General features: G+C 44.4%; 1 protein-coding gene across 5 annotated transcripts in view; it reads left to right on the top strand.

Annotated features, from left to right (window-relative positions):
- The first annotated feature begins 493 nt into the window (after nucleotides 1-493).
- The window catches only part of CEP135 (centrosomal protein 135), a 103500-nt gene continuing 78354 nt past the window's right edge, over nucleotides 494-25639 (top strand). For 2 of the 5 annotated variants that reach the window (XM_050947413.1, XM_050947412.1), the window contains exons 1-6: nucleotides 497-631; nucleotides 8473-8637; nucleotides 10931-11121; nucleotides 12570-12737; nucleotides 19593-19734; nucleotides 21368-21452. In XM_050947413.1, coding sequence (XP_050803370.1) covers nucleotides 8525-8637; nucleotides 10931-11121; nucleotides 12570-12737; nucleotides 19593-19734; nucleotides 21368-21452 — 699 coding nt within the window. In that variant the 5' untranslated portion in view covers nucleotides 497-631; nucleotides 8473-8524. Of the gene's footprint in view, nucleotides 632-8472; nucleotides 8638-10930; nucleotides 11122-12569; nucleotides 12738-19592; nucleotides 19735-21367; nucleotides 21453-25639 lie in introns of all 5 variants that reach the window. The other 3 variants (XM_050947415.1, XM_050947411.1, XM_050947414.1) reach the window with 3 other exon arrangements.

The following is a 25639-nucleotide window of genomic DNA, read 5'->3' as shown; positions in this document are numbered from 1 at the left end:
AGGGTCTGGCAATACTAGAAACTGGGCAATTCCAGAAGCAGTCCAGAGCCCTGATGTTAGGACAGAGGTTTTTCGCTGTCCTGTAACGGTCCAGCAACCAACTGCCCCCCGCCGTGCAGAGAGTGTCACTTGGTGGCTGCGAGGCGCCGCTTACACCGGGTGACGCAGACGGACGGTGCCTCCACGGTTAAGACGACTTGCAAAGACAGACTACGGGGGCTGCGCCCTCGCCCTGCTGCCTAATGCGGTACGGGGCAGAGGGCTTCTGGGCCGCCCTGGTGGTGAGCCCGTCTGCAGCCCTTTGCGGTCTCCAGGGCCTGGACTCCACCCGCGGTAGGACCACGGGGCAGATCCCGCGATGGTCGCTGACACGGGGGGGGCAGACGGACACTCCAGGTAGCTACAGTGGAGGAGAGGCTGCTGGGAGCCCGCTCCGCGCGGAGGCTGCTGGGAGTCCCAGTGCCGCTACGGGCTGCTCGCTGTGTGGCGGTTGGTGCGCAACGCGGCGGAGCTCGCGCTTGCCCGGTTGCTGGGGTGACGGAGCGGAAGCGGACCTTCCTCCGCGCGCCATTTTCAAACCGCTAGGTCGGGCCAGCTGCCCGCGCCGAGGCCTGCAGAGCCGGAGTCGCCGGTGAGTGTCCCTCGCCCCCGAGGTTATGGGCGCGGTCGTTAGCAGCCCCCCGCAGCTTCGCTTCCGCCACTTTCCGGGGAAGGAAGGGCCGAGCCCTGCGGGGGGGGGGGGTCACAGGCTGTTGCTATGGCGACGTAGATGACAGTGATGTCAGGCGCGGGAGGGCTGCGAGCGCCCGGGCCCGGGGATTCCGGTGCCCGGGTCTGGTGAGGGGCGGCCCGGGGCTCCTTGAAGCAGGGACTCGGCATCGCTTAGCGGCAGGGCTGGGCCTGGGCGGGCCTGTGCCGCCGGGTGTTACCGATCCTCCCGACATCACCCCGGACAGTGATGGTGGGGCTCAGTTACCATCATTGCGTCTCCCTTGCCCGCGCCCCTCCCTGAGACGTGTCCGCCCGCCTACCCCAGCCGGCCCCTCCTAGGAGTGACTGTGTCTGTGCCCGGGTCTCCCTTTGACCACCTGCTCCCAGTGTGCGGCCTGTTCCCCGATCTGATCTGTGCCTGGCTGCCGGCACCTGGTGTATCTGCGTCCACTCCCACCCGGCCCCTCCGTCCGACCGACCGCAGATGCAGCCGGCACCTTCCCACCCTGCGGCCTCCCTGTGATCTACCCACATCCCCTACTGACCTCTTCCATATATCCTTCCTGTAACCTTTGCAATCCCACGGCCCCCACCATGTGAGCACACACGTCCTGTGAGCACATACACCTTGACCCATCTCTACAATCTGTGCAAACACCCCGTGCTGACTAGAGGTGGAGTAAGATTTATTGGCAAAGAGTCCTGTGACATCTTATAGACTAACAGATGTATTGGAGTATGAGCTTTTGTGGGCGAACACCGACTTCATCAGACGTCCTATAAGGTGCCACAGGACTCTTTGCTGCTTTTACAGTTCCAGACTAACACGGTTACCTCCCTGATACTTAAGATTTATTGGGGGCATTGGGCACAAATAACGTGAGCCCACGAGCTCTGGAACGGGGTGGGTGGGACATACCCACCCACTTTTTAACATGGGCAACTATGAGCAGCAGTGGCTGCGCTTTGCAGGGAGAGAGCTGATAAGGTGATCAGCTCCCCTGCTGCAAAGCATGGCCCTGTTAGTGGAGCCAGCCTCTTCCTGGTGGGACCCTCCCCACGGGGCCCTGCCTCCTGCTCTTCCTCTGCGCCTAAGATGCTAAAAGACCATGCACAGTCAGTCTGTGAAACTGTTTGTCAGAGGATGTTGTGAAGGTCAAGACTATAACAGGGTTCAAAAAAAAACTGGATAAATTCATGGAGGATATGTCCATCAATGGCTATTAGCCAGGATGGGCAGGGATGGTGTCCCTAGCCTCTGTTTTCCAGAAGCTGGGAATGGGTGACAGACAATGGATCACTTGATGATAACCTGTTCTGTTCATTCTCTCTGGGGCACCTGGAATTGGCCACTGTCAGAAGACAGGACACTGGGCTAGATGGACCATTGGTCTGATCTAGTAGGGCCGCTTTTATGTTCTTAACCATTCAAGGAGCCTGGACCACTGTGGAGAGCCCCAGACCCTCCACCTGCCCTGGGTGGGCTGGGACCTGCGCTGGGGGCTGCTCTTGGCCCCCTGGTCCTCCACCCACGGCAGGTGGAGGGTCTGGGGTGCCCCAGAGTGGGCTGGGCTTCCTGGGCATCTCTTATCATGCCTGACTCCAGCCTCTGGCTTGGCCAGGGGGTGTGGGGCCTCAGGGGGAAGAGGAGGAGCAAGGACAAGGCCACAGTTCCAGTGCTGGTGGCCCTCTCCCCTTCTACACAGGTTCCGGCACTGCTGGGGCCCCTGGGCATGGGCCCCATGGGCCCATGTTTCAATCTGCCACTGGTGCTGACCCATTTCTGCAGCTGGAATCTGCATTTCTATATGTATACTTAGACTTTAAGAAAACCTTTGACAAAGTCGCTCACCAAAAAGAACAGGAGTACTTGTGGCATCTTAGAGACTACCAAATTTATTTCAGCATAAGCTTTTGTGGGCTACAGCTCACTTCTTCGGATTCATAGAATGGAACACACAGACAGGAGATATTTATACATACAGAGAACATGAAAAGGTGTGTCATAAACAGATAAATAAGAGTTAATAGAACAAAAGTACTTCATATCTCTTTTGCCTGTAAAGGGTTAACAAGTTCAGTGAGCCTGGCTGTCACCTGACCAGAGGACCAATCGGGACAGGATACTTTCACATCTTGAGGGAGGGAAGTTTTTGTGTGTGCTGTTAGTGTTTGGTTGTTGTTCACTCTGGGGCTCAGAGGGACCAGACGTGCAACCAGGTTTCTCTCCAATCTCTCTGATGCAGTCTGTTATATGTCCAGAATAGTAAGTACTAGGTATATAAGGCGAGTTAGGCTTATGTTTGTTTTCTTTATTTCCAAATGTGTATTTGGCTGGAAGGAGTTCAAATTTGTATTTTGCTGAAAGGATTTTAATTTGTACTTGTATACTTAGGCTAGGAAGGTATTCCCAGTGTCTATAGCTGAAAGACCCTATAACATATTCCATCTTAAATTTACAAAGATAATTTTTACTGTTTTTTCTTTTTTTAATTAAAAGCTTTTCCTGTTTAAGAACCTGATTGTTTTTTTTATTCTGGTGAGACCCCAGGGGACTGGGTCTGGATCCACCAGGGAATTGGTGGGGAGAAAGGTTAATTTTCTCTCTGTGTTAGGATTACTTTCTCTCTTAGGGAGAGTCTGGGAGGGGGAGAGAGAAGGAGGGGGGAAGGTGAATTTTCCTCTTTGTTTTAAGATTCAAGGAGTTTGAATCACAGTAATCTTCCAGGGTACCCAGGGAGGGGAAGCCTGGGAGAGGCAACGGTAAGGGAAAGGGTTTACTTTCCTTGTGTTAAGATCCAGAGGGACTGGGTCTTGGGGGTCCCCGGGCAAGGTTTTGGGGGGACCAGAGTGTACCAGGCACTGGAATTCCTGGTTGGTGGCAGCGCTACAAGTACTAAGCTGGTAATTGAGCTTAGAGGAATTCATGCTGGTACCCCATCTTTTGGACGCTAAGGTTCAGAGTGGGGAATTATACCATGACAAGGTGGAAGTATGCATACCACCTGGAAGAGTCCAATCAATTGAGATGAGCTATCGTCAGCAGGAGAAAAAAACTCTTTGAGCTGATAATTGAGATGACCCATAGAAGGTATGAGGAGAACATAGGGAAATAGATTCAATTAATGTAATGACCCAACCCCATTCCCAGTCTCTGTTTAAACCTAAGTTAATTGTATCTAATTTGCATATTAATTCGAGTTCAGCAGTCTCTCTTTGGAGTCTGTTTTTGAAGTTTTTTTTGTTGCAAAATTGCCACCTTCAAGTCTGTCCCTGAGTGGTTAGAGAGGTTGACGTGTTCTCCCACTGGTTTTTGAATGTTATGATTCCTGATGTCAGATTTGTGTCCATTTATTCTTTTTCGTAGAGACTGTCCAATTTGGCCAATGTACATGGCAGAGGGGCTTTGCTGGCACATGTTGGCATATATCACGTTGGTAGATGTGCAAGTGAACGAGCCCCTGATGGCGTGGCTGATGTGATTAGGTCCTATGATGGTGTCACTTAAATAGATATGTGGACAGAGCTGGCATCGGACTTTGTTGCAAGGATAGGTTCCTGGGTTAGTGTTTATGTTGTATGGTGTACAGTTGCTGGTGAGTATTTGCTTCAGGCTAGGAGACTGTTTGTAAGCGAGGACTAGCCTGTCTCCCAAGATCTGTGAGAGTGAGGGATCATCTTTCAGGATAGATTGTAGATCTTCGATGATGCGCTGGAGAGGTTTTAGTTGGGGGCTATAGGTGATGGCCAGTGGCATTCTGTTATTTTCTTTGTTGGGTCTGTCCTGTAATAGGTGGCTTCCGGGTACTCTTCTGGCTCTGTCTATCTGTTTTTTCACTTCAGTAGGTGGGTATTGTAGTTTTAAGAATGCTTGATAGAGATCTTGTAGGCATTTATCTCTGTCTGAGGACTGGAGCAAATACGGTTGTATCTTAGAGCTTGGCTGTAGACAATGGATCGTGTGGTGTGTCCTGGATGGAAGCTGGAGTCATGTAGGTATGTATAGCGGTCAGTGGGTTTCCGGTATAGGGTGGTGTTTATGTGACCATCACTTATTAGCACAGTAGTGTGTAGGAAATGGACCGCTTGTGTGGATTGGTCTAAGCTGAGGTTGATGGTGGGATGGAAATTGTTAAAATCATAGTGGAATTCCTTGAAGGCTTCTTTTCCACGGGTCCTGATGATGATGATGTCATCAACGTAGCACAAGTAGAGTAGGGGTGTTAGGGGACGAGAGCTAAGGAAGCGTTATTCTAAGTCAGCCATAAAGATGTTGGCATACTGTGGGGCCATGTGGGTACCCATAGCAGTGCCGCTGACTTGAAGGTATATATTATCGAAAGCTTATGCTGAAATAAATTTGTTAGTCTCTAAGGTGCCACAAGTACTCCTGTTCTTTTTGAGGATACAGACTAACACGGTTGCTACTCTGAATCCCTCACCAAAGGCTCTTAAGCAGAGTAGGCAGTCACGGGACAAGAGGGAAGGACCTCTCATGGATCAGTAACAGGTTAAAAGATAGGAAATGAAGAATAGGAATAAATGTCTGGTTTTCACAGTGGAGTATGGTAAATATAAGGGTCCCTCCGCGATCTGTACTGGGACCTGTGCTGTTCAACATATTTATAAATGATCTGGAAAAAAAGGATAAACAATAAGTTGTCAAAGTTTGCAGATGACACAAAATTACTCAAAAAAGTTAAATCTAAAGCTGACTGCAAAGAGTTAAAAAGAGATCTTCCTAAACTGGGTGAGAGGAGAACAAATGGCAGATGAAATTCAGTATTGATAAATGCAAAGTAATGAAGATTCAGGCCAGGACATGGTACAAAGATGGTACTGGGTGGTTTTCTGGGTAATCTTCTCTGGACTACAGAGCAGGGCCTTGAATCTATGCTACTATCATTAGAAACCTCTCCATGAGAAGTTTTGATAGTGGACCATGAGATCTTTCTGCCTGGCCTCAGGCATGTGACAGGGATCTTCATTTGTAGCTTCAGTTGTTGTGGACACCTGCTTTTCCACTTTCAAAGCCTTCACCTGTGAATCCTCACAACATCTCCCTTGTTCTGTCGTCTGTGTGAAGTTACTAAGGGAGATTGTGAAACATGGATTAAAAAGTGAGCAGATGATGTGAAACTCTACATCACCTGCATATCAGAGGCAAGCAGCACCATTTATCTCCCAGTGAAGCAAGCGTTTGGCTGAGATCAGCAACTGGATGAAGAGCTGCTGGTTGAAGCAAAGTCCTGGAAATAATGAGCATCAGGAGAGGGAAGCATTTGAAATAAATCATCCTCTCTCTATTACTGACAGATTATTGAATATTCAGATGCGGTGAGAAATTCAGAGAGATACTGAGGCTGCAATCTCTCAGAGATCTGGTGACAATGATTTATACGTTTTTGATCTCCAGTCTGAGTTCCTATAATTTACTAATTATGAAACTAACATTAAAAAACAACAACCTTCAGTTGGTACAGAACAGCTGGTCATCTGCTGAAAAACAAAGGCTACCAAGATTACACCATTCCAGTGCTCTGCTTCCTTCATTGGAAATCCCCCCCCCATCCTCCGCACCGAGTACCAGGTCAAATTCAAGGTTTTGGTCCATCTTCCAAGTCCTCCATAGGATTGGCCTAAGTTATATAACTTCTTCATCTGATGTGATCATGACATCTAACAGTTATAATCTACTCCTGGGGGAATTCTGCGCCAAAAAAATAAAATTTTTGTGCACAATATTTTAAATTTCTTCAAAATTCTGCATATTTTATTTGTCAAAATAACACACTATTATCTCAAGGAGTCTGCTGGCACCTTAAAGACTAACTGATTTATTTGGGCGTAAGCTTTTGTGGGTTTTTTACCCATGAAAGCTTATGCCCAAATAAATCTGATAGTGTCTGGGTGTCAGCTTGGAGGGTTGTTGGGTATGGGTGGGAAGAGTATGGAACAGGTTTTTTGGTGGGGGACAGGGAGAGATTGCTAGGGAGCTTCCCCCATACAGACCGTGGCTGACCACTGGCTCTCCCATTCAGTCAAGTGCATATGTTCCTCCACCCCCACTCAGATAACCATTCCCTCCATCCCCGTGTTCCTGCATCCCCCATCCCCATGTGTCCCTGAACCTCCTGTCCCCATGTGTCTCTGTGCCCCAACTCAGCCATTCCCCTTCCCCTATGTAGCCCTGCACCCCCCCTTGTGTCCCTGCACCACCTCAGCCAGCCTCCTCCCCTCATCCCTAGGTGTCCCTGCACACCTCCCCCCTGTCCTTATGTGTCTCTTTTCTCCCACTCAGCCATACCCCTACCCACATGTGGCCTTGCACTCCCTCCCTCATCCCCATGTGGCTCTGCACTTCCCTCCCCACTTCCCTCCCCACTGTGGCCCTGTGCCTGCACTCCCATTCAGCCCCTGCTCCAGTCTCTCCTCCCCCACTAGCCCTTACGAGCCTGCTGACACCGCCTCACCCCCACCAGCAGCTCCCCACTGTCTGTCTCCTGGCCGGACAGGTGCTGTGAAGAAGACACTGAAGGCTCACTCTCTTCCCTAGCTGGCTGGGAGTGGCTGCTCTGTTCTAGTGCCACAGCGTCCTCTGTTGAGCAAAAGGCAGAAGTGCATCAACTTTTCAGCAGAATCTATTTTCTGCAAAAATAAAAATATGCATGGCACATTAATTATGTGCATGCACAGTGGCGCAGAATTCCCCCAGGAGTAATAATCCACTGAAACTGTCAACCTTAGTGAAATTTGTATGTGAAGGAAACAAAATCTTTTTGAGAACTGATCCATGGATCTCACTCCTGGTGGAGATCAAGAGGACCACAAAATTCAGAGGTGATGCGGGGACATAAGGGAAGGGGGGTGCAGGGCTACATGGGGGAAGGGAAATGGCAGAGTTGGGGCACAGAGACACATGGGGACAGGAGGTTCAGAATCCACTTTGATTTAGTCTTCGCATTAAAATATTTCCCTGAAGTCTGGTTCTTGCTGATGGGAGGGAAAAGAGAAAGAGAGAGATGATTTTGTATATACCTCATGTGAGGAGCTCAAACAGGTGTAGTATAAAAATCTAGGTAAATAATTTCTTTATAATAAAACTCAGTGTAAGTGGACAATATCTTTTAATAAAGGCTTTTAGTTACACAATGTTTCGATCATAAGCCGGTTTGTTTATAAGCTGACCCCCGCAAGATGGATAAGTAAAAATGGAAATTTTTTGTGACCCATTCATAATGACCCATTCATTATGACCCCCTATAATTCAGGGGTCAGCAGACTTTGGCTCCCAGCCCATCAGGATAAGCCGCTGGCAGGCTGAGACAGTTTGTTTACCTTGAGCGTCTGCAGGCATGGAGGTAAACCTAAGTAAACAAAGTGTCCCGGCCTGCCAGCTGTAGCTGCTTCAGAGGCTGGGGGGAGAGCAGCATGGCTAGAAGTGGAGAGAACCTGGCCCTGCCTCTTCCCTTCTGGCTCTGCTGCCTCTCCTTGCCCCCTTTGTTGGGGGGGAGGGGCTGTGTCCCACCTCTCCCTCTCTGTACCGTTCATAAGCTGACCCCCTTCTCTGATGCTTCCCTTTTTTACTAAAAAAAAATTCAGCTTATGAACAAGTATATATGGTATATAGAAATCTATATTTCATATACAAAAATACTATTTATTTATTTATTTTATTTAACCAGAAAGGATTGCTTTTACTTATTCATGTTGTACAGCGGGAAGAAAGAAACTCTGTATATATTCTATAATCTTTTTCAGATCACCTTGTTTTTGCTGGGAGCGATAAAATCACATTTGAAGCATATTCACAATGAGCACGGCTGCAGAGCGAAAGTTCATTAACCTCAGGAAGAGGCTAGATCAGCTGGGCTATCGGCAACCCTTGGGAGTGGAGAGCTTGCCTCTGGTGGAAAAACTTTTTAGGTATCCAAACAAAAGGGAAATCTTTAAAAAGAACATTAGTCATAGCAGTGCATGCTACTTGACTATAAAACTAGTGGAGAACTTATTCTTCTTAAAAATTGCTTTAAAAACAAAAAAACCAAATTTTTCTGTTGAAATAGGGTGAAATGAGAAATTGTTTAAAGTGAACATTTAAAATTTTATGAGATTTTATTGGTATAGTTTCTAAGTATTGAAAAGTTAAGAAAATCCTAGTATCCAACTCCTGGGACAACTGAGTATTTACTGGTCTCTATAAAGGCTGATGATCTTCACTTAAAAATTCAAAATGTCTAAACTAAGGCTAAAAATGAAAACTTACCTCCTGACTCTGGTTCTTAATAATCTTATGTGGGTAGAGTGTATATATATCTGTGTCCACATTTACTGAAATGTGTAATGGGATGCAACTGGTTGCATAAAGCAGAAAATGAATGTAGCTAAGTAGTATGTCTGAAGGACAACTTATTCACTCTTCAGCTGTTTGATGGCTTTGATGCCAGTAGGCACACAGGAATTGCCATACTGAATCAGAACAGAGGTCCAGCTAGTCCAGTATCCTGTCTCGGATAGTGGCCAGCACCAGATGCTTTGGAGGAAGGTGTAAGAACCCCACAATCAGCCAATGTGAAGTAATCTGCCCCATACTTAGGTCTCATCCTGAGTACCAGTAGATTGGTTTGAGCCCTCTGAGGTATGAGGTTTAATGTTCCTTTCACAAAATTTGTTACAGTTAATTATGGTAACTAAATATTCTTGAGATACCTATCAATACCAATACCTTTTTGAATCACTTTTAAATACTTGACCTCAGTGACTTCCTGTGGCAATGACTACCGCAGTTTAATTATATGTTGTTCATCAATTTTGAATTTCCTTTCCTTTAATATAATTGAATGTCCACTTGGTCTTGTGTTATGAGGCAGGGATAACCAAAGCTTTTGATCTGCCTTGTCTATACCATCTATGCTTTTATCATGTCTCTTCTTCTTCTTCTCCTTACTAACGTAAACAATCCCAATCTTTTCACTCTTTCTTCATATGATAGTTTTTCCATGCCCTTAATTATTGTTGTTGCCTTTTTTTGAACACCTCTAGTTCAGAAATGTCCTTTTTGAGAAGGGATGCACACAGTATTCGAGATGAAGCTGCATCAGTGATTTATGTGAAGGCACTATAGTATTTTCTGTAATATTCATCATTGTGTTCTTTATGCATTTTATGCCAGTTCTCATTTTCAGTCTTGGTGGACACACCAATTTGTCCACCCAATATTTTTAAGCTCATGTCATGTAACAGCTTATCCTTGAAGAGCAACATAAAACATTTTAATTTTGAAAAACCAGAACTCAAGGCAACTCATTTTGTCTACAATGAGAGCAGATCAACCTCATTTCTGGTTGAATAACCAGGTCTAGGGTGTCCATAGGCAAGATACTTTATAGAAAAAAATGATAATCTAATTGATTATTGAAGATGGAAGCTTTCTTGATAGGATACCATTTTTCATATTGAAAATTTAAGAAGATTTCTATTTAAAACAATAAAACTACTTGTGCTGCTGTGAATTTTTCTTCACAAAGAGAATTCTTTGTGGAAAATTAGGCCTAATTTTATGAATATATTTGTTAATCCCACATTTTTGGTTTATAGACACTTGGTATGTTACAGAAACTAATTACTGGTGGCCTCTGGCGGTTCTGCCAGCATTATTGTGTAACCAGAGAATCCTTTCTGAATATCTAGCAAGTTGTAACCAACAATTCTAGACTAAAGCCAGAAGAAAAAAATCAGCTGCGTTTATGTTTATTGCATTATACTGCATTAATATTTTGAAGTTTGCACTGAATTATCATCAAATCTTTATAGTGAAAATTCTGACTTTATATAGCTATGTTTTGTAATGTACCTGTGTATGAGAGGGAGTCTTAAAATCTCTCTCTAGTAGACCAAACAAGTACACCTCTACCTCTATATAATGCTGTCCTTGGGAGCCAAAAAATCTTACCGCGTTATAGGTGAAACCTTGTTATATTGAACTTGCTTTGAGCCACCGGAGTGTGCAGCCTTGCCTCTCTGGAGCACTGGTTTACCACGTTATAACACGAAGTTGGATATATTGGGTGGCATTATATCGAGGTAGCAGTGTAATTTTAAAATGATTTCAAACAACATGACTGCCTTTTTAATGACAAAATAACCGTTTGGGATTATAACTTTCAATTTGGTAGGATTCTTACCTGAATTTAGACTGTCTGCTGTCTTTTGATTTCAGTGACCTTGTCCATACAACAGAGAGCCTGCGCAGTACAAAGTTATCTGCTGGAAAAATTGAAAAAGAATGCAGCAATTTTGATGCTATTCTAGAACCTTATAAAGCAGAGAATGCTAAACTCACCAGGGAAAATAATGAATTACATCTAGAGATATTGAAACTGAAAGAACAATCTGATCGTCATGTTAAAGGTAATATGAAAAATTAAGATACTTTTCAGTCTTTTTGAATATCAAAAATAACTGGATTTTTTTTCAGATTGCACATATGGCCCTGATCATGCAAATTCTTCTGTATGTTCTTAACTTTAAGCCCATGTGTAGTCTCATTGACTTCAGTGTGTTTACAGACTGGGGCCTAAATGTACAAATGTTTGTTCTATAATCTAAAGGCTGCTGAACTCCAATATTTTAACATACTGATGATGTCAAGTTACATTTTTTTCAGAGATACTTTTCCTACAGTGATACTCAGACTGAGCCTTGGGAGCTGCAAGTGGCTCTTTAATGTGTCTCCTGCAGCTCTTTGCAGCACATGATATTAAAATACTGTGTGATTTTATTAACCAGTCTAAGTTATTAACCAATCAGGATGCTTTTGCTATGTTATTAACTAGTTGTAGAATACTTGGTCAATCATTTTGCTGTTAGAATAATTATATATTAAAAAGAATAGTAAATGAAACAATGAATTCACATTACTGTATCTTTAATATTGACAGAGAAAGCTAAAGCGTCTGTATTCTGTTTTGTGCAATAGCATCACAATGACAAATGTAATCAGCAAAAGCAGTATTCCAGTATATTTATCTCTTCTTTTTTCATTACTGTCCTCACTATGAATGAAGAGCCAGTGACGGTTTTCTTTCCCGCACCACCAGCGTAGTCCTGGCTATAAGGACATCTTAACCCTTGGAAAGGAGGAGCAAATCAGTCTATGGGTGATATTCGGATAGCACAGAGCAGTCATAGTAATCGCTTATGCCGCTTGCTATTCCTGGCATAGAAGGATAAATAGTTAATGGCTACAAGAAAGAGGATCAGAGGGGTAGCCATGTTAGTCTGTATCCACAAAAACAACGAGGAGTCCACTGGCACCTTAAAGACTAACAGATTTATTTGGGCATAAGCTTTCGTGGATAAAAAACTCACTTCTTCAGAGAACGTGGCCAGGATGTTTCTGAGCCCTTATGTCTGTTGCAGCCTGGCATAAGTTAGAGCAGCACAACTCAAGAGGAAAAGCCTGCACAGAGCATCACTGAGATCATTGGCAAAGCTGAGCTTTAAGCTGCTTTTGCACATCACCCCTGTGACGTATGCTCTACAGTCTGACAGAACTACAAGTCACCAGCTCATTCCACTGGAGTCTGTCTATACTGAATAAAAACAACAAGAACAATAATAATAATCTGTAAATAAAACTCAGATGTTACTTACATGAAGTAAGACTTTAACAGCTGAAAAACGTATTAGTAATAATGAGAGAAAATTTGCATGAACTTTGCAAAAATCTAAAGAAATACATAACAGTATCAGCCCCCGTATAATTGTCATGTTTTTGAAAATGAGGACACGTGACTCCTTTATGCATATTTTTGTACTATTAGAATATTGATAGCTATTGTTTTGTTGTTTTCTAGACTTGAAGGCCACATTAAGAAAGGTTGAACATGAGACAGCTGACTTGAAATTTCTGAATAATCAATATATACATAAAATTCGATCATTAGAGCGAGATAACAAAGCCAAGACTGAAAAAATTCAACAACTTCAGGAGAAGAATCTACAAGCAGTAGTACAAACTCCAGGTACGACCTCTGCATATAAAGCAATCCTAGATAGTCTTACTTTTCCCAAATTGTGGTAATGATCTACTTTCTAGATAAGGATGAGAAGCTGGGATTATCTTCTTAAACTTTCTGCTCTCTGCTCTGCAAGTCTACTTTTCCATATGTTTAAGAAAGATTTGTGTAACATATTGTTATCAAAGAAAGATGAACGGTATGGGCAAAGTTGCCTCTGGAAAATTACATAGTTAGAACACGACCTTAAGGGTATCATGTTAACCAACATAATTTTGACCGTGACTCTGCTACCAATGGCAAATCACATTTAACACTGTCAGCTGGTCGTGAGTAAACCCGTGTCTCAGTAGTTTGTCTTTAACATTGTAACAGTTGGTTGTGCTTAATATGATTTGTCCCTGTCTATATTGACTTCACAGTAATGGTCAGCATCATGTTACTTAACCTGTTAGAACAGTCTGAGGGCTGCTGTCCTATTAGAGCCATAAAGGGCTGTAAACTTAGTTCAAAATCAGAGTAATATAGTGGCTTCTAAATGCTAGCCTCCTTGTTTTTAGTAATCATGCCTCTCCCCTGCCTTTCACTGGTATGCTGATAGCAAGAAGGGCATGTGGAACATGAGAACCTACTTTGGCTGTACAGCTTCAGGATCATCATTCTTGCATCTGGTTTATCCTCTCTGAGCCACTTACTTGGCTTTTGCAGCTGACATCAGTTTTCCACCCCAGTACTAAACAATCATACTGCACCAAGGATCTAGCTCTCTGGGAACTCAAAGAACTTAAAGTAGTCTCTTTCTGCAGGTCTCTCTGATAAAGGAGCATGTGCTAGTGTTTTATTTCACTTGTTAGGGTAACTTCTCTCTCACTTCCTTTCCCACACTCTTTCAAATGGGGAAGTGTTCATGGGGAACTGCAACATTTAAGGTTTTATTTCTGAGTTCTTTTGGTTACCCATTCACTATTGGCATCTGAGAGAAATCCATGTACAATTTAGTTAAAGTTAAGCTATCTTCTACTCTTTTTCACCTCCATGCATTCATGCTCCTCCCTTGGGATTTTTGTTGTTTGATGACCCACTGTACTCTTCTTTTATGTCTGTGGCTTTACTCCTTTCTTTCCCCTCTCATTTTCCCCCTCAAGAGTCTTCTGCAGTTACCCCTATTCCATGCACAAAGATCATACATCATATTTAATCTTCTGGTTAGTAGAACTAGTAGTTACTGCCTCTGATATTTTTTATTAATTATAATACAATATAAAAAAACTGTTGGTACACATGGCTCTTTAATTTACAAGCAAATAGCCAAGATTGCTCGAAGCATCTGTAATATAAATTAGATTGATAAGGTAATGAAATTAATGACAGACCATTTGGAGTTATGGGTGGAAGGAAGGGTAAGGAAAGAGGCATAAGTAAACAATGAGGAGCTAAGTTTAGTCACATCAAGTATATCCTAAATGTTGTTTTGTTTATCCTTTTGACATTTTAATTTAATTTTTTTAATTCAGTGCTTTGCTGCTAGTAGGGCATAGATAAATTTTGGAAATCTCACTTAAAGGAGTGTTTTAAGGAGAGACAGGTTGTTTACTGAACAGGAGTGACACATTATTTGGCCAGAGATGGTTGCTAGAGTGACACAAGGAATCCCTTTTGTCAAGTGCTGAGAGTGCTGGAGAAGCAGTAATCCTAACTCATGCTTCCTTAGGGAGATGTGAAAGTTATTTGCAAATGCTGATGCACTACTACTAGGTCACTCTTTCAGCCTCCCTTCTGTTTTATCTCTCTCCACTGTGTTTTGTCTCCCCCTTGCTCTCTACTATTTGTTCCTCCTCTCTGTTTTTTGCCTTCTACTGCTAATTAATTCCTAATTTAGACTCACTTCTGCATTTCTGAAAAACTTTCCAGTGGCTTTGTAAAGACGTAATGAACGAAGCTGTCAAAATCCAATCAATTCTCTTGATCTTAATTTTGCTGCTGGGGAATTTGCACAGAATTTTCAGGTGTGATTCTCTCGCTCATCTTTCAGAATTACTGGAAGATTCCTTCAATCCTATACTGAACATCTTTTTACTACTGTCATAAACAGATAGTTAAGGGTTTATGTCTCTCTTACCTGTAAAGGGTTAAGAAGCTCAGTAAACCTGACCTGACCAGAGGACCAATAGGGGGACAAGATACTTTCAAATCTTGGTGGAGGGAAGTCTTTTTGTTTGTGCTTTTTGTTTTGGGGGTTGTTCGCTCCCCCAAATTGATGGGCCATCAATCCAGGCTCTCCAAATCTTTCTGAATCAGTCTCTCATGTTTCAAACTTAAAAGTAATTTAGCCAGGCAAGGCGTGTTAGTCTTATGTTTGTTTTTCTCAACTTCTAAATGTTTCTTTTTGCTGGAAGGATTTTTACCTCTGTTTGCTATAACTTTGAATCTAAGGCTGGTGGGGGTCCCTCGGGTCCATATGAATCTGAGTACCCTGTAAAGCATTTTCCATCCTGATTTTTACAGAGAATTTTTACCTTTTCTTTCTTTAATTAAAAGCTTTCTTTTTAAGAATCTGATTTTCCTTGTTTTAAGATCCAATGGGATTGGGTCTGAACTCACCAGGGATTGGTGGGGGGGAAAGGAGGAGGAATGGTTAATTCCTCCTTGTTTTAAAATCCAAGGAGGTTAAATCTGTGTTCACCAGGGAATTGGTGAAGCCTCTCAAGGCAGCCCAGGGGGGGAAGGTTGTGGCGGGGGACAGGGAGTGTGCCAGACACTGAATTTCTGGCTGGTGACAGCGTACCAGATCTAAGCTAGTAATTAAGCTTAGAAAGGTCCATGCAGGTTCCCCACATCTGTTCCTTAAAGTTCAGAGTGGGGAAAAATCCTTAACAACTACAGAAACATTATCTTGTAGCTTTGTTTATGGTGGTTTATTTTTCAGCTGTAACATTTTAACACAGCATCATTCAAGGTGTATTTCTGTGGCAATAAGAGTTCTATAGCTCTTGTGTAGCTGTAGAAACTTGCACTGGTCTGCAGTTCCATGCTTATATGATAGCTGGTGAATCCCAGGATTCTTGTTGCTCCATAATATTCTGACCATGGAAATTATTCTTTCATACAGGCAATCTTTATTTTTCTCAATGTGACATCCATTAGTGTCAAAGCATGTGTCAAACATATAATTTTGGTATGTTTAGTGTTACAGTGCAAGGCAACTGCACCTGTAGTCTCCCCTCCAGGATCCCTTAAGAGCACCCAGCTTCTCTTAGTTTCTTTTAGGCTTCCAGCTTCTCAGCCATCATGTGTCTTGGATAGAGAGCCATGTCTCTCTCCCTCCTGACAGGGTGTTTTTCCAGGTGGCACAGTTCCCTGCCTACACTGTGGTATTCCCAGAAAGCCCCATCATCTGCACTTTTTGAAGGCTATAAACAGCATAATGACCCACAGTTATAAGTTACCACACAGCTATTTATAAGCAAGCATGCTTATTGTTAAGGTGAAAACATTATAGAGCAAACATATTAAAAACTATACAAACCTACCCCACCCTGCTTCTTCCCACCCCTACCCCTTACCTGCCCAGTTCCTCCCCCAAACACGCTGTGCCCTTGCTCCTCCTCCCTCCCCCACCCCAGTACCTCCTGAGGCCGCGAAACAGCTGATCTATGGCAGATGGGAGACGCTGGGAAGGGGGGGGGGGGAGGCACTGATCTGTGGGGCCCACCCGCAGCCTGGAGGTGCTGGGGGGATGGGGAAGTGCTGGTAGGGGGTCTGCCAGTGGGTGCTCATCACCCACCATTTTTTTCACATGGGTGCTCCAGCCCTGGAGCACCCATGGAATCAGCACTTATGCCCTAAGCACCATACATTTTGCCAGCATAAGTGGGAGTGTGCACAGTGCTTTGTTGGTGGGAGAGCTTCTCCCGCCAATACAGCTATCGCCGCTCATTGAAGTGGTTTTACTATGTTGATGGGAGAGGTCCCTCTCGTTGGCATAGAGCAGCCAAGTGAGCAATCTCACAACAACTCAGCTGCATTGGTATAGCTGTGCCGCTGTAAGCTTGCTATTGTAGACATGGTCCTAGATTCAGAACCGGAACAACCAGGAATAGTTCAGTCTTTCCTTTATGCAGTTTGGGCCTTTGATCTTGGCCTCATATAACATTTGATCAGCAGACAATTGCTTACTCCTCGCAGGAAAACACTCAGTCTTTTGAAGCTACATTAATTGGAGACGAGGAATTTACATTAACCTGTCTCTAGTCATTTCCCAGGAAATCCACTTTGCAGGTTTATCCCAAAAGTCCCTTCTTGTCTGGCATATTGTTCAGTATAGTCCTTTGATCATTCAAGCCTCACATCACATCTCCCTGTAACATTACATTGCAATGTAAGCCTAAGGTTAGTGGGACTCAAGCTAGCTGACCCATGTCAGGGAACCCTGGGCTGGAGCATCTACACTGCATTTTAACTCTAGGTTAAGGATTTTCTGATCCATGTTTGAACCTTGGACTCTGGCATCCACACACTACACAGACCCAAGTCAAAGTAAACCTATCTCAGAGTGCCTAGTGTCTTCTGCCCCCAGTAGCAACATTCTAGTGCTATGAATGAGTTGTATTGTGGGAAAACTCTACTGCCCTCCCTGTTTCCTAATTGTGGGATTTAGGTGCCCATAAGGAGTACATGAGTACATACACTGTATAATTAGCTCATTTGGTGACTGTCTCAGTAGAATGATTGCAGTTTTGAGAAGACTTTATACTGAACTACCATCTAATGCAGAGGTGGGAAAACTACGGGTCACGGGCCACATCCGGCCTGTGGGACCCTCCTGCCTGGCCCCTGAGCTCCTGGCCCGGGAGGCTAGCCCCCAGCTCCTCCCCAACCCCCATAGCTCTTCCCCCACCCCCAGAGCCTCAGCTCGCCCTGCCGCCAGCACAATGCTCTGGGCAGCGGGGCTGTGAGCTCCTGGGGTAGTGCCACTGCAGAGTCCAGCCTGATCCGGTGCTGTGTGCTGCTCGGTGCATGTCTGTAATGCTGCCAGCCACCGGTGCTCCAGGCAGCGCGGTAAGGGGGCAGGGAGCTGGGAGGTTGGACAGAGGGCAGGGGAGTTCAGGGAGGGCGGTCAGAGGGCAGGGAATGGGTGGTTGAATGGGGGCAGAGGTTCGGGGGGGCCAGTCAGGAAGGGGGGTTTTGGATGGGATGGCGGGGGGAAGTCAGGGGACAGGGAAAAGGAGTGGTTGGATGGGGCAGGAGTCTGGAGGGGCAGTCAGGAAGGAGTGAGGTGTTGGCGGGGACAGTCAGAGGCAGGGGTTCTGAGGGCGGTCAGGGGACAGGGAGAGGGCATCAGGGGGTGAGAAGTGGGCGGGGGCAGGGGTGCAGATAGGGGCTGGCCCATGTCCCTCCTCCCCTAACCAGCCCTGCATACAATTTCCAAAACCCAGTGCGGCCCCCAGGCCAAAAAGTTTGCCCGCCTCTGATCTAACGTGAGAATTGGGCTCTCCACCTCTAGGGGGAGTCACACTGGCAGGAAAATACCCATGTGTACCTGTTCTGAGAATAATTAGGACATCAATCTTCAGGCTGTCAAACTATTAAAGTGAAACTTTACAATACTTAATTTTTAAAATGGGATGTTTAATGAAGGAGTTTTTGTTTGTTCTCATTTTGGTTTGAAATTTGACTTTAAATGTAAGTTTCAGAGGAAAAATACACAACTCCACCTAGTGAGCAGTGAAATGCATCCCCAGGGCTTGGGTGTAGTGTGCTCCAATACTCCGCGGGGATCCTTTATCTTTTTATAAGACCAACTGCTGGAGTCCTGGTTTCAGTCCTTCCCCAAATATAACTCTTATTTCCTTCAACAAAAATATTGCCAGCCTGGGGTCCCGGCCCTGCCCACATAGAGTGGGTACCTACCTTCTCCCTGGTTCTGGCCCATTCTCTTCCTCTTTCTCTCTGCACTGAGCTGAGGGTGGGGGTGCACTGAGCACAGGGCTGGGGGTGAAGGAGCAGGCTGGGGGTTGGGGTGCAGGGTCTGGCCAGGAGCTAGAATGAGGGAAGGGGCTCAGGGTTTGGGGCAGGAGGTTTGGGTGTGGAGTGCTTACCTGGGAAGCTCCCATTTGGTGCAAGGGGTGCAGGTGGAAATGTGGGGGCGGGTGCAGGAGCTCCCATTTGGTGCTCAGGGAGGGGGGTGGGGATGTGGAGGGTGCAAGAGTCAGGGCATAGGGTGTGGGGGGGGGGCTGGGTATGTGTGGGGAGTGCAGGAGTCAGGGCAGGGGGTGTGGGGAGTGCAGGAGTCAGGGCAGGGGGTGTGGAGAGGCTGGGTATGTGTGGGGAGTGCAGGAGTCAGAGCAGGAGGTGTGGGGGGCTGGGTATGTGTGGAGGATGCAGGAGTCAAGGATGGGGTTGTGGGGGGAGTGCAGGGGTCAGAGCAGAGGGCTGGGGGGCGTGGGCTGGGTACAGCAGCAACCGGTAGGACCAAGCTTGCTTCTGCCCCCTGCCCCCGCCGGAGAGAGTGGTAGGTGGGGGGTGGAGAAGAGCAGGCTGCGTCAGGCAGCATTTTTAATGGCACGTTGCTGCCTGCCGGGGTCCAGCTCAGCCTGCTGCTGGGACCCCAGCAGGCAGCAGCGTGCCATTAAAAATTGGCTCACGTGCCGTATTTGGCACACGTGCCATAGGTTGCTGACCCCTGGTGTAGTATTTTATTAAGGATGTTGTCAAGAATGTATGACTTCTATTCATGGGCGCTTCTCTGTGGTGAAAGGAGGAATATGCCAGTTCAGAAGCTATTGAATACTTCACTTCAGATGAAAATAGAATATCCTCTTTTACTTCAATTTCAAGTAATAAGCATTTGTGGATTTTTAGGTGGCAGGAAAAGAAACATTCCATTCAGGCGTCAACTCATGCAGATTGATCAACCTGTCCCTCCTTCAGGAGTCAGTGCCTATCCAATTCCTCAGCCAGATGACCCATATGTTGCAGATCTTCTTCAAGTGGCTGATAACAGGTGATTTAAAAAAAAATTTTTTTCCCCGAAATGTTGAAATGTTGGTAATATATATTTGCTGTTGTAACAATGTTTTTCTCATCATTCTTTAATCTTCGACATCATATAGCATTTCATGTCTCATTGTTATGAAGCTTTGGAGCACCAATCACACATTCACTTGATTTGCTACTCTATAGCCCTTCTAGATTTTTTTGCCAAGAAGAACCTGTAAGTACATGGAGATTTAGTCATTCATGTATGTCTGTGGGTAATGACACCAGAGAAATCAAATGATTTCTCTAGGAAAAGAAATACATATTCTTTAAGAACAGTCTAGTTGTTATACTGAATATAATTTTTATTGACTGACAGTGCTCTCAATATGGAATAAAGATTACATTTCTTCATTTTTAATTTCTGTGTATGACATGAGAATGGCAATACTGGATCAGACCAATGGTCCATCTAGACCAGTATCCTGTCTTCCAACAGTGGCCAATGCTAGGTGTTTCAGAGGGAATGGACAGAACAGGTAATCATCAAATGATCCATTCCCCAGTCGCCCATTCCCAGCTTCTGGTAAACAGACGCTAGGGATACTATCCCCGCTTATCTTGACTAATAGCCATTGATGGACCTGTCATACATGAATTTATCTAGTTCTTTTTCGAACCCTGTTATAGTCTTGGCCTTCACAACATCCTCTGCCAAGGAGTTCCACAGGTTGACTGTATGTTGTGTGAAAAAATACTTCCTTTTGTTTGGTTTAAACCTGCTGCCTATTAATTTCATTTGGTGACCTCTAGTTCTTGTGTTATGAGAAGAACTAAATAACACTTCGTTATTTACTTTCTCCACACCAGTCGTGATTTTATAGACCTCTATCTTATCCCCCCCTTAGTCGTCTCTTTTCCAAGCTGACAAGTCCCAGTTTTATTAATCTCTCCTCATACGGAAGCTATTCGATATCCCCAATCATTTCTGTTGCCCATCTCTCTACCTTTTCCAATTCCAATATATCTTTTTTGAGATGGGGTGACAAGATCTGCACACCATATTCAAGATGAGGGCGTAGCATGGATTTATATAGAGGCTATATGATATTTTCTGTCTTCTTATCTGTATAATACTATAAATCTATAACACACTAGCAATGGAAATTTGATAAACAGCTTATTGTCTTAAAGCATTTCCCTTGAGATTCTACTATGGTGCCTTAAATGAATTTTAGTTCAAATACTGTGAAGCCAAGGGCAGTGTTTTGTGGAGAGGATGTTTCATCTTATTATATATTATATATTTTGTGTGTGTGTGTGTGTGTCCTTTTCTGGTTGTGTATTAAGAATGTTTGTTGGTCCTGGGAACTTGAACTTGTATGAATTTATCATACTTGTATCATTTAAAAAAAGCTTTTTCTGATATCTTCCTGATTTTCTTCTATTAAAACTCATCTACTTTTCATACTGATGCCTCTGTACCTATATTATGCATGACCGTAACTCTTTTGTTTAGTCCAACGTATCTTTTGCGGGGGCAAGGTGCAAATATTAATAGAAAACTGTTGAAACTCTATATCACTAGAATATGTATGTGTTGAATTACTGAATGAAACCAATCTGGACATATGCACTATATTGTAAATATATTTCAGAATTCATGAACTTCAGTTGGAAGTAGCCGAATTGCAGGAAAAGCTGGAGATATCTGAACGTGGGGTGAAAAATTATAGCAAACAGGTAGAATAAACACTTTAAGGTTTTGTTTGTTTGTTTGTTTTTGCCACAGTAACACTGAGAATAGTCTATGTATAATTTTGTATTTTTACATTACTGGAAAAGCATTAAGCATCAAATATGGTCAGAATGCGTTCCTAAATTAGTAATATTATTCAACCTCCATTCTGTAATGTTTTGTTTTTACACTTCTGGATGAAATTGCTAATGCAAAGATGTTTTCTTAAAAGATGTTTTCCTACTGTTTATGCTCTGTTTGGATCAATGATTCCATTAAATAACATATTTAATGGCCTTTAAATTGAGGTTTTCATGTATATATAAAACCACAAATCATTCCAGAATCACTTTGATGTACAAATATGCACTCTAAGGATAATTTTTTTGTTAAGATTGGACTACATCTATTTGAAAACGATTTTTAAAAAATATGATCTAGTTAGGATAAACTGTCTTTGCAGTTTCTTAGTCCATATGTGGTTTATTAGATTCCTGTTTTGGACTAAAGTACCAACTTTTAGACTTGCACTCTGCATATGTGGAATGATAGGTAGGATATCTTTTTACATAAAGAATTTTGGCTTTTTAAACATATATGTAAATAAAAAAACGTGATTATAGTAAATGACAAAATATTGACTTAGAGCTTGGCTACACTTGCGAGTTACAGCACAATAAAGTAGCTCCGGGCGCTCTATCTCACTCCCCGTCCACACTGGCAAGGCATGTAGAGCGCTCTGACTCTGCAGCTACAGTGTTGCTGGTACTCCACCTTGGCGAGAGGAATGATGTTTGCTGCACCTTGGCTACAATGCATCAGTGTGAACGAGGTGTTGGGTTACTGCGCTCTGATCAGCCTCCGGAAATGTCCCATAATCCCCTTAAGTCAGACTTGTCATTGTTTTGAACTCCTGTAGGAGTGTGGAAATACCCTTTCAAAGCTCGGTTTCTGACAGCTGGCAGAATGGTATGGTAATTCCATTAGTGTGGAATGCAGTGTGTGAGAGAGAGAAAAACAGGAGGTCTGCTGCTCTCTGAACTTACAAGACAGCATGCTGACATGCTCTCAGCACCGCAAAAACCCACTCTCTTTCCCTCCACATACACACAACACACTCCCACCCACCCCCATTGAAAAGCATGTTGTAGTCACTTGCATGCTGGGATAGCTGCCCATAATGCGCCATTCTCAATTCCGCTGCAAGTAACGCAAATATGGCCACGCCAGTGACCAAGCAGCTGTCAGTGTGGACAAACTGCAGCGCTTTCCCTACTGCGCTCTACGAAGGCAGGTTTAACTCACAGCTCTCTACATCTGCCAACTGTAGCCATGCCCTCAGTTTAAATTAATGGGGAACAGATGCTTTAAAAAAATCTCAGGAATAGGGTATATGTGCAGACTTAAAATTACAAATATTTTGAAACCAAATAGTTTAACAACATCTATTAGTCTACTTAAATTGAGTCTTGGTTATTAAGATTTTAGTTTTCTCATCCAAAAGTGGATTTCTTTTGAAACTGATGAATTCTTGCTAATTTTTTCGGGTAAATTTACATCTTTTCTTGGAGTTCCACCTTCACCATGTTTTCTCTGACAGTGAGAAAACATGTGGCCTTGTCCCCCCACCACTAGCCTCGATTCCTTCTCTCTCTTTTTCTCTCTCCCTCCCCCACAAAGCCTATTTTCAGAGAGAGCCTTGTGAATGTAAACCAGTTAAAATAGCTTGCTAGGGATGATAGTTTGTCACTGATTCCCCTCCTTCACCCAAAAAAATTCTTGTGCTGTTTATAGCCCATCCAAACAGCTACCCACAGCTGATCTTTATGATTCATGAAACCCACAGCTATGCCTGCTTTAATTTTTAGTGGAGGAGATCCCCAGATAATTTTGTAGCTCTGAAGGGAGGGTAAGGTCTGTTATTGATTGCTCCAGGGCTGCTGAAAGCTGCCTTTCAGCTGTCTGCTGCTAAGACAGAGGTGGGCAAACTACGGGCTGCAGGCCACATCCGGCCCGCGGGATCCTCCTGCCCGGCCCCTGAGCTCCTGGCCTGGGAGGCTAGCCCCCAGCCCCTCACCTGCTGTTCCCCCTCCCCCATAGCCTCAGCTCCCTGTGCCACCGGCACAATGCTCTGGGCGGCAGGGCTGCCAGCTGTTGTAGAGCTGTAGAGCCACAGCCTGACCCAGCGCTCTGTGCTGCGCAGTGGCATGACTGGCTCCAGCCGGGCGGCGCAGCTGCCTGTCCTGGTGCTCTGGGTGGTGCAGCTGTAGCGCTGCCAGCCACTGGTGCTCCAAGCAGCACAGTAGGGGGACAGGGAGCGGGGGGGTTGGATAGAGGGCAGGGGAGTTCGGAGTGGTGGTCAGGGGGCGGGGGTGTGAATAGGGGTCGGGGCAGTCAGAGGGCAAGGAACAGGAGGTTGATGGGGGCAGGGGTCCTGGGTGGGCAGTCAGGAATGAGAGGAGGGGTTGGATGGGGTGGCAGGGGGCACTCAGGGGACTCAGAGCAGGGGTGTGGGGGGTGTGGATGGGACAGGAGTCCTGGGGAGGCTGTCAGGGGACGAGAAGGGGGGCAGGGGCCTGGCCACGCCTGGCTGTTTGGGGAGGCACAGCCTCCCCTAACTGGGCCTCCATACAATTTCGGAAACCCGATGTGGCCCACAGCCAAAAAGTTTGCATGCCCCTGTATTAAGCCAACTCTTCTGTTGAGGAGTCGAAGTGACCTCAGGCCACAAGAAGTATCTTATCAGTGTGAGATACCTAGATCTAGTCATTTATGCTTGGGTCTTGGAGCAGGGGAAGTTTGTATTCCACACTGACTTGCTTTCTGCCTCAGTTGCTCTGCTTGTAAAATGGAGGTAATAATCCTAACCTTCCCCACAATGGCAGTCATGTGATTATCACTGGTGTGAAAAGCACCTCTTAAGTGCTGTGTATAATATTAGAAGGGAGCTGAGGAAGGACAGTGGATAACATGAAAGGAATATGTAGGACAGAGATGAGAATACTTGGATTCTAGAGGGGGTGGTAGAGACAGTGTAACCCAGGAAGAAATAAAGCAGTGGACAGCAAAATGGGAGCAAATGTGAAAAAGAGGAAGATAGATGTTGCCTTTCAAACAGAGAATGATCAAGGATAGAAATGAGAACAAAATGGTGTGGAGATGAAAGTAAAGAACTAATAAGGAAAGGGAAGGAGCAAGAAAAGCACAGATTTTAGGTTAATGAATTTTATGTATTGTGCTTCCCTGGAGACTGAACATTTTTAGGGAAAAAGATGGGATTTTGAGTGATTAAGTTATATTAATATTGTTGACTAATTGAGGTTTTCTAGTTTAATTGGAGAAAAGACAGAGAAAATCACCTACTCTGTATGTATCCATTCTTTGGGAATGAGCGCCCTAGCAGCCCGAGTCCCTACAATATATGGAGAATTGTCCCTTAATATATGTTTTTAAATACTCACTATGCACATTATCCATCATAATCATCTGATCTTCAGTTCTACCACAGCGGAGAAGTTTGATGTTAATCTGAAAATTTGGAGAGAGGGATACAAAAGTCATTCTAATGGTCCTTCCAAAAATTCTAATACCAGTCCTGTGCCATAATGTGATGTGATTACTGGTGTGGAAGAGTAATAGCAAAATTGTTTCTTACGCCCTCCCCAAAATGCAAAGGCTGTCATTGCAAACAGTCATAAATGATAAAAACATCACACTGGAGTCTGACACTTTTTCTGATACTTTATCCAATTTGGAACATACAGCAAGAAGATATTTATACATACAGAGAACATGAAAAGGTGGAAGTAGCCATACCAACTGTAAGAGGCCAATCAATTGAGATGAGCTATCATCAGCAGGAGAAAAAAAACTTTTGAAGTGATAATTGAGATGATCCATAGAAGGTGTGAGGATACATAACATGGGGAATTAGATTCATTACACCAATTATCACTTCAAAAGTTTTTTTTTCTCCTCCTGATGATAGCTCATCTCAATTGATTGGCCTCTTACAGTTGGTATGGCTACTTCCACCTTTTCATGTTCTCTGTATGTATAAATATCTTCTTGCTGTATGTTCCAGTCTATGTATCCTATGAAGTGGGTTGTAGCCCACAAAAGCATATGCTCAAATAAATTTTAGTCTCTAAGGTGCCACAAGTACTCCTTTGTGGATACAGGCTAACATGGC

This window comes from Gopherus flavomarginatus, chromosome 3 (assembly GCF_025201925.1).
Source record: "Gopherus flavomarginatus isolate rGopFla2 chromosome 3, rGopFla2.mat.asm, whole genome shotgun sequence".
In the NCBI taxonomy this organism is placed as follows: Eukaryota; Metazoa; Chordata; order Testudines; family Testudinidae; genus Gopherus; species Gopherus flavomarginatus.
Note: the sequence above shows the minus strand (reverse complement) of the source record. Positions and strands in the feature narration are given on the sequence as shown.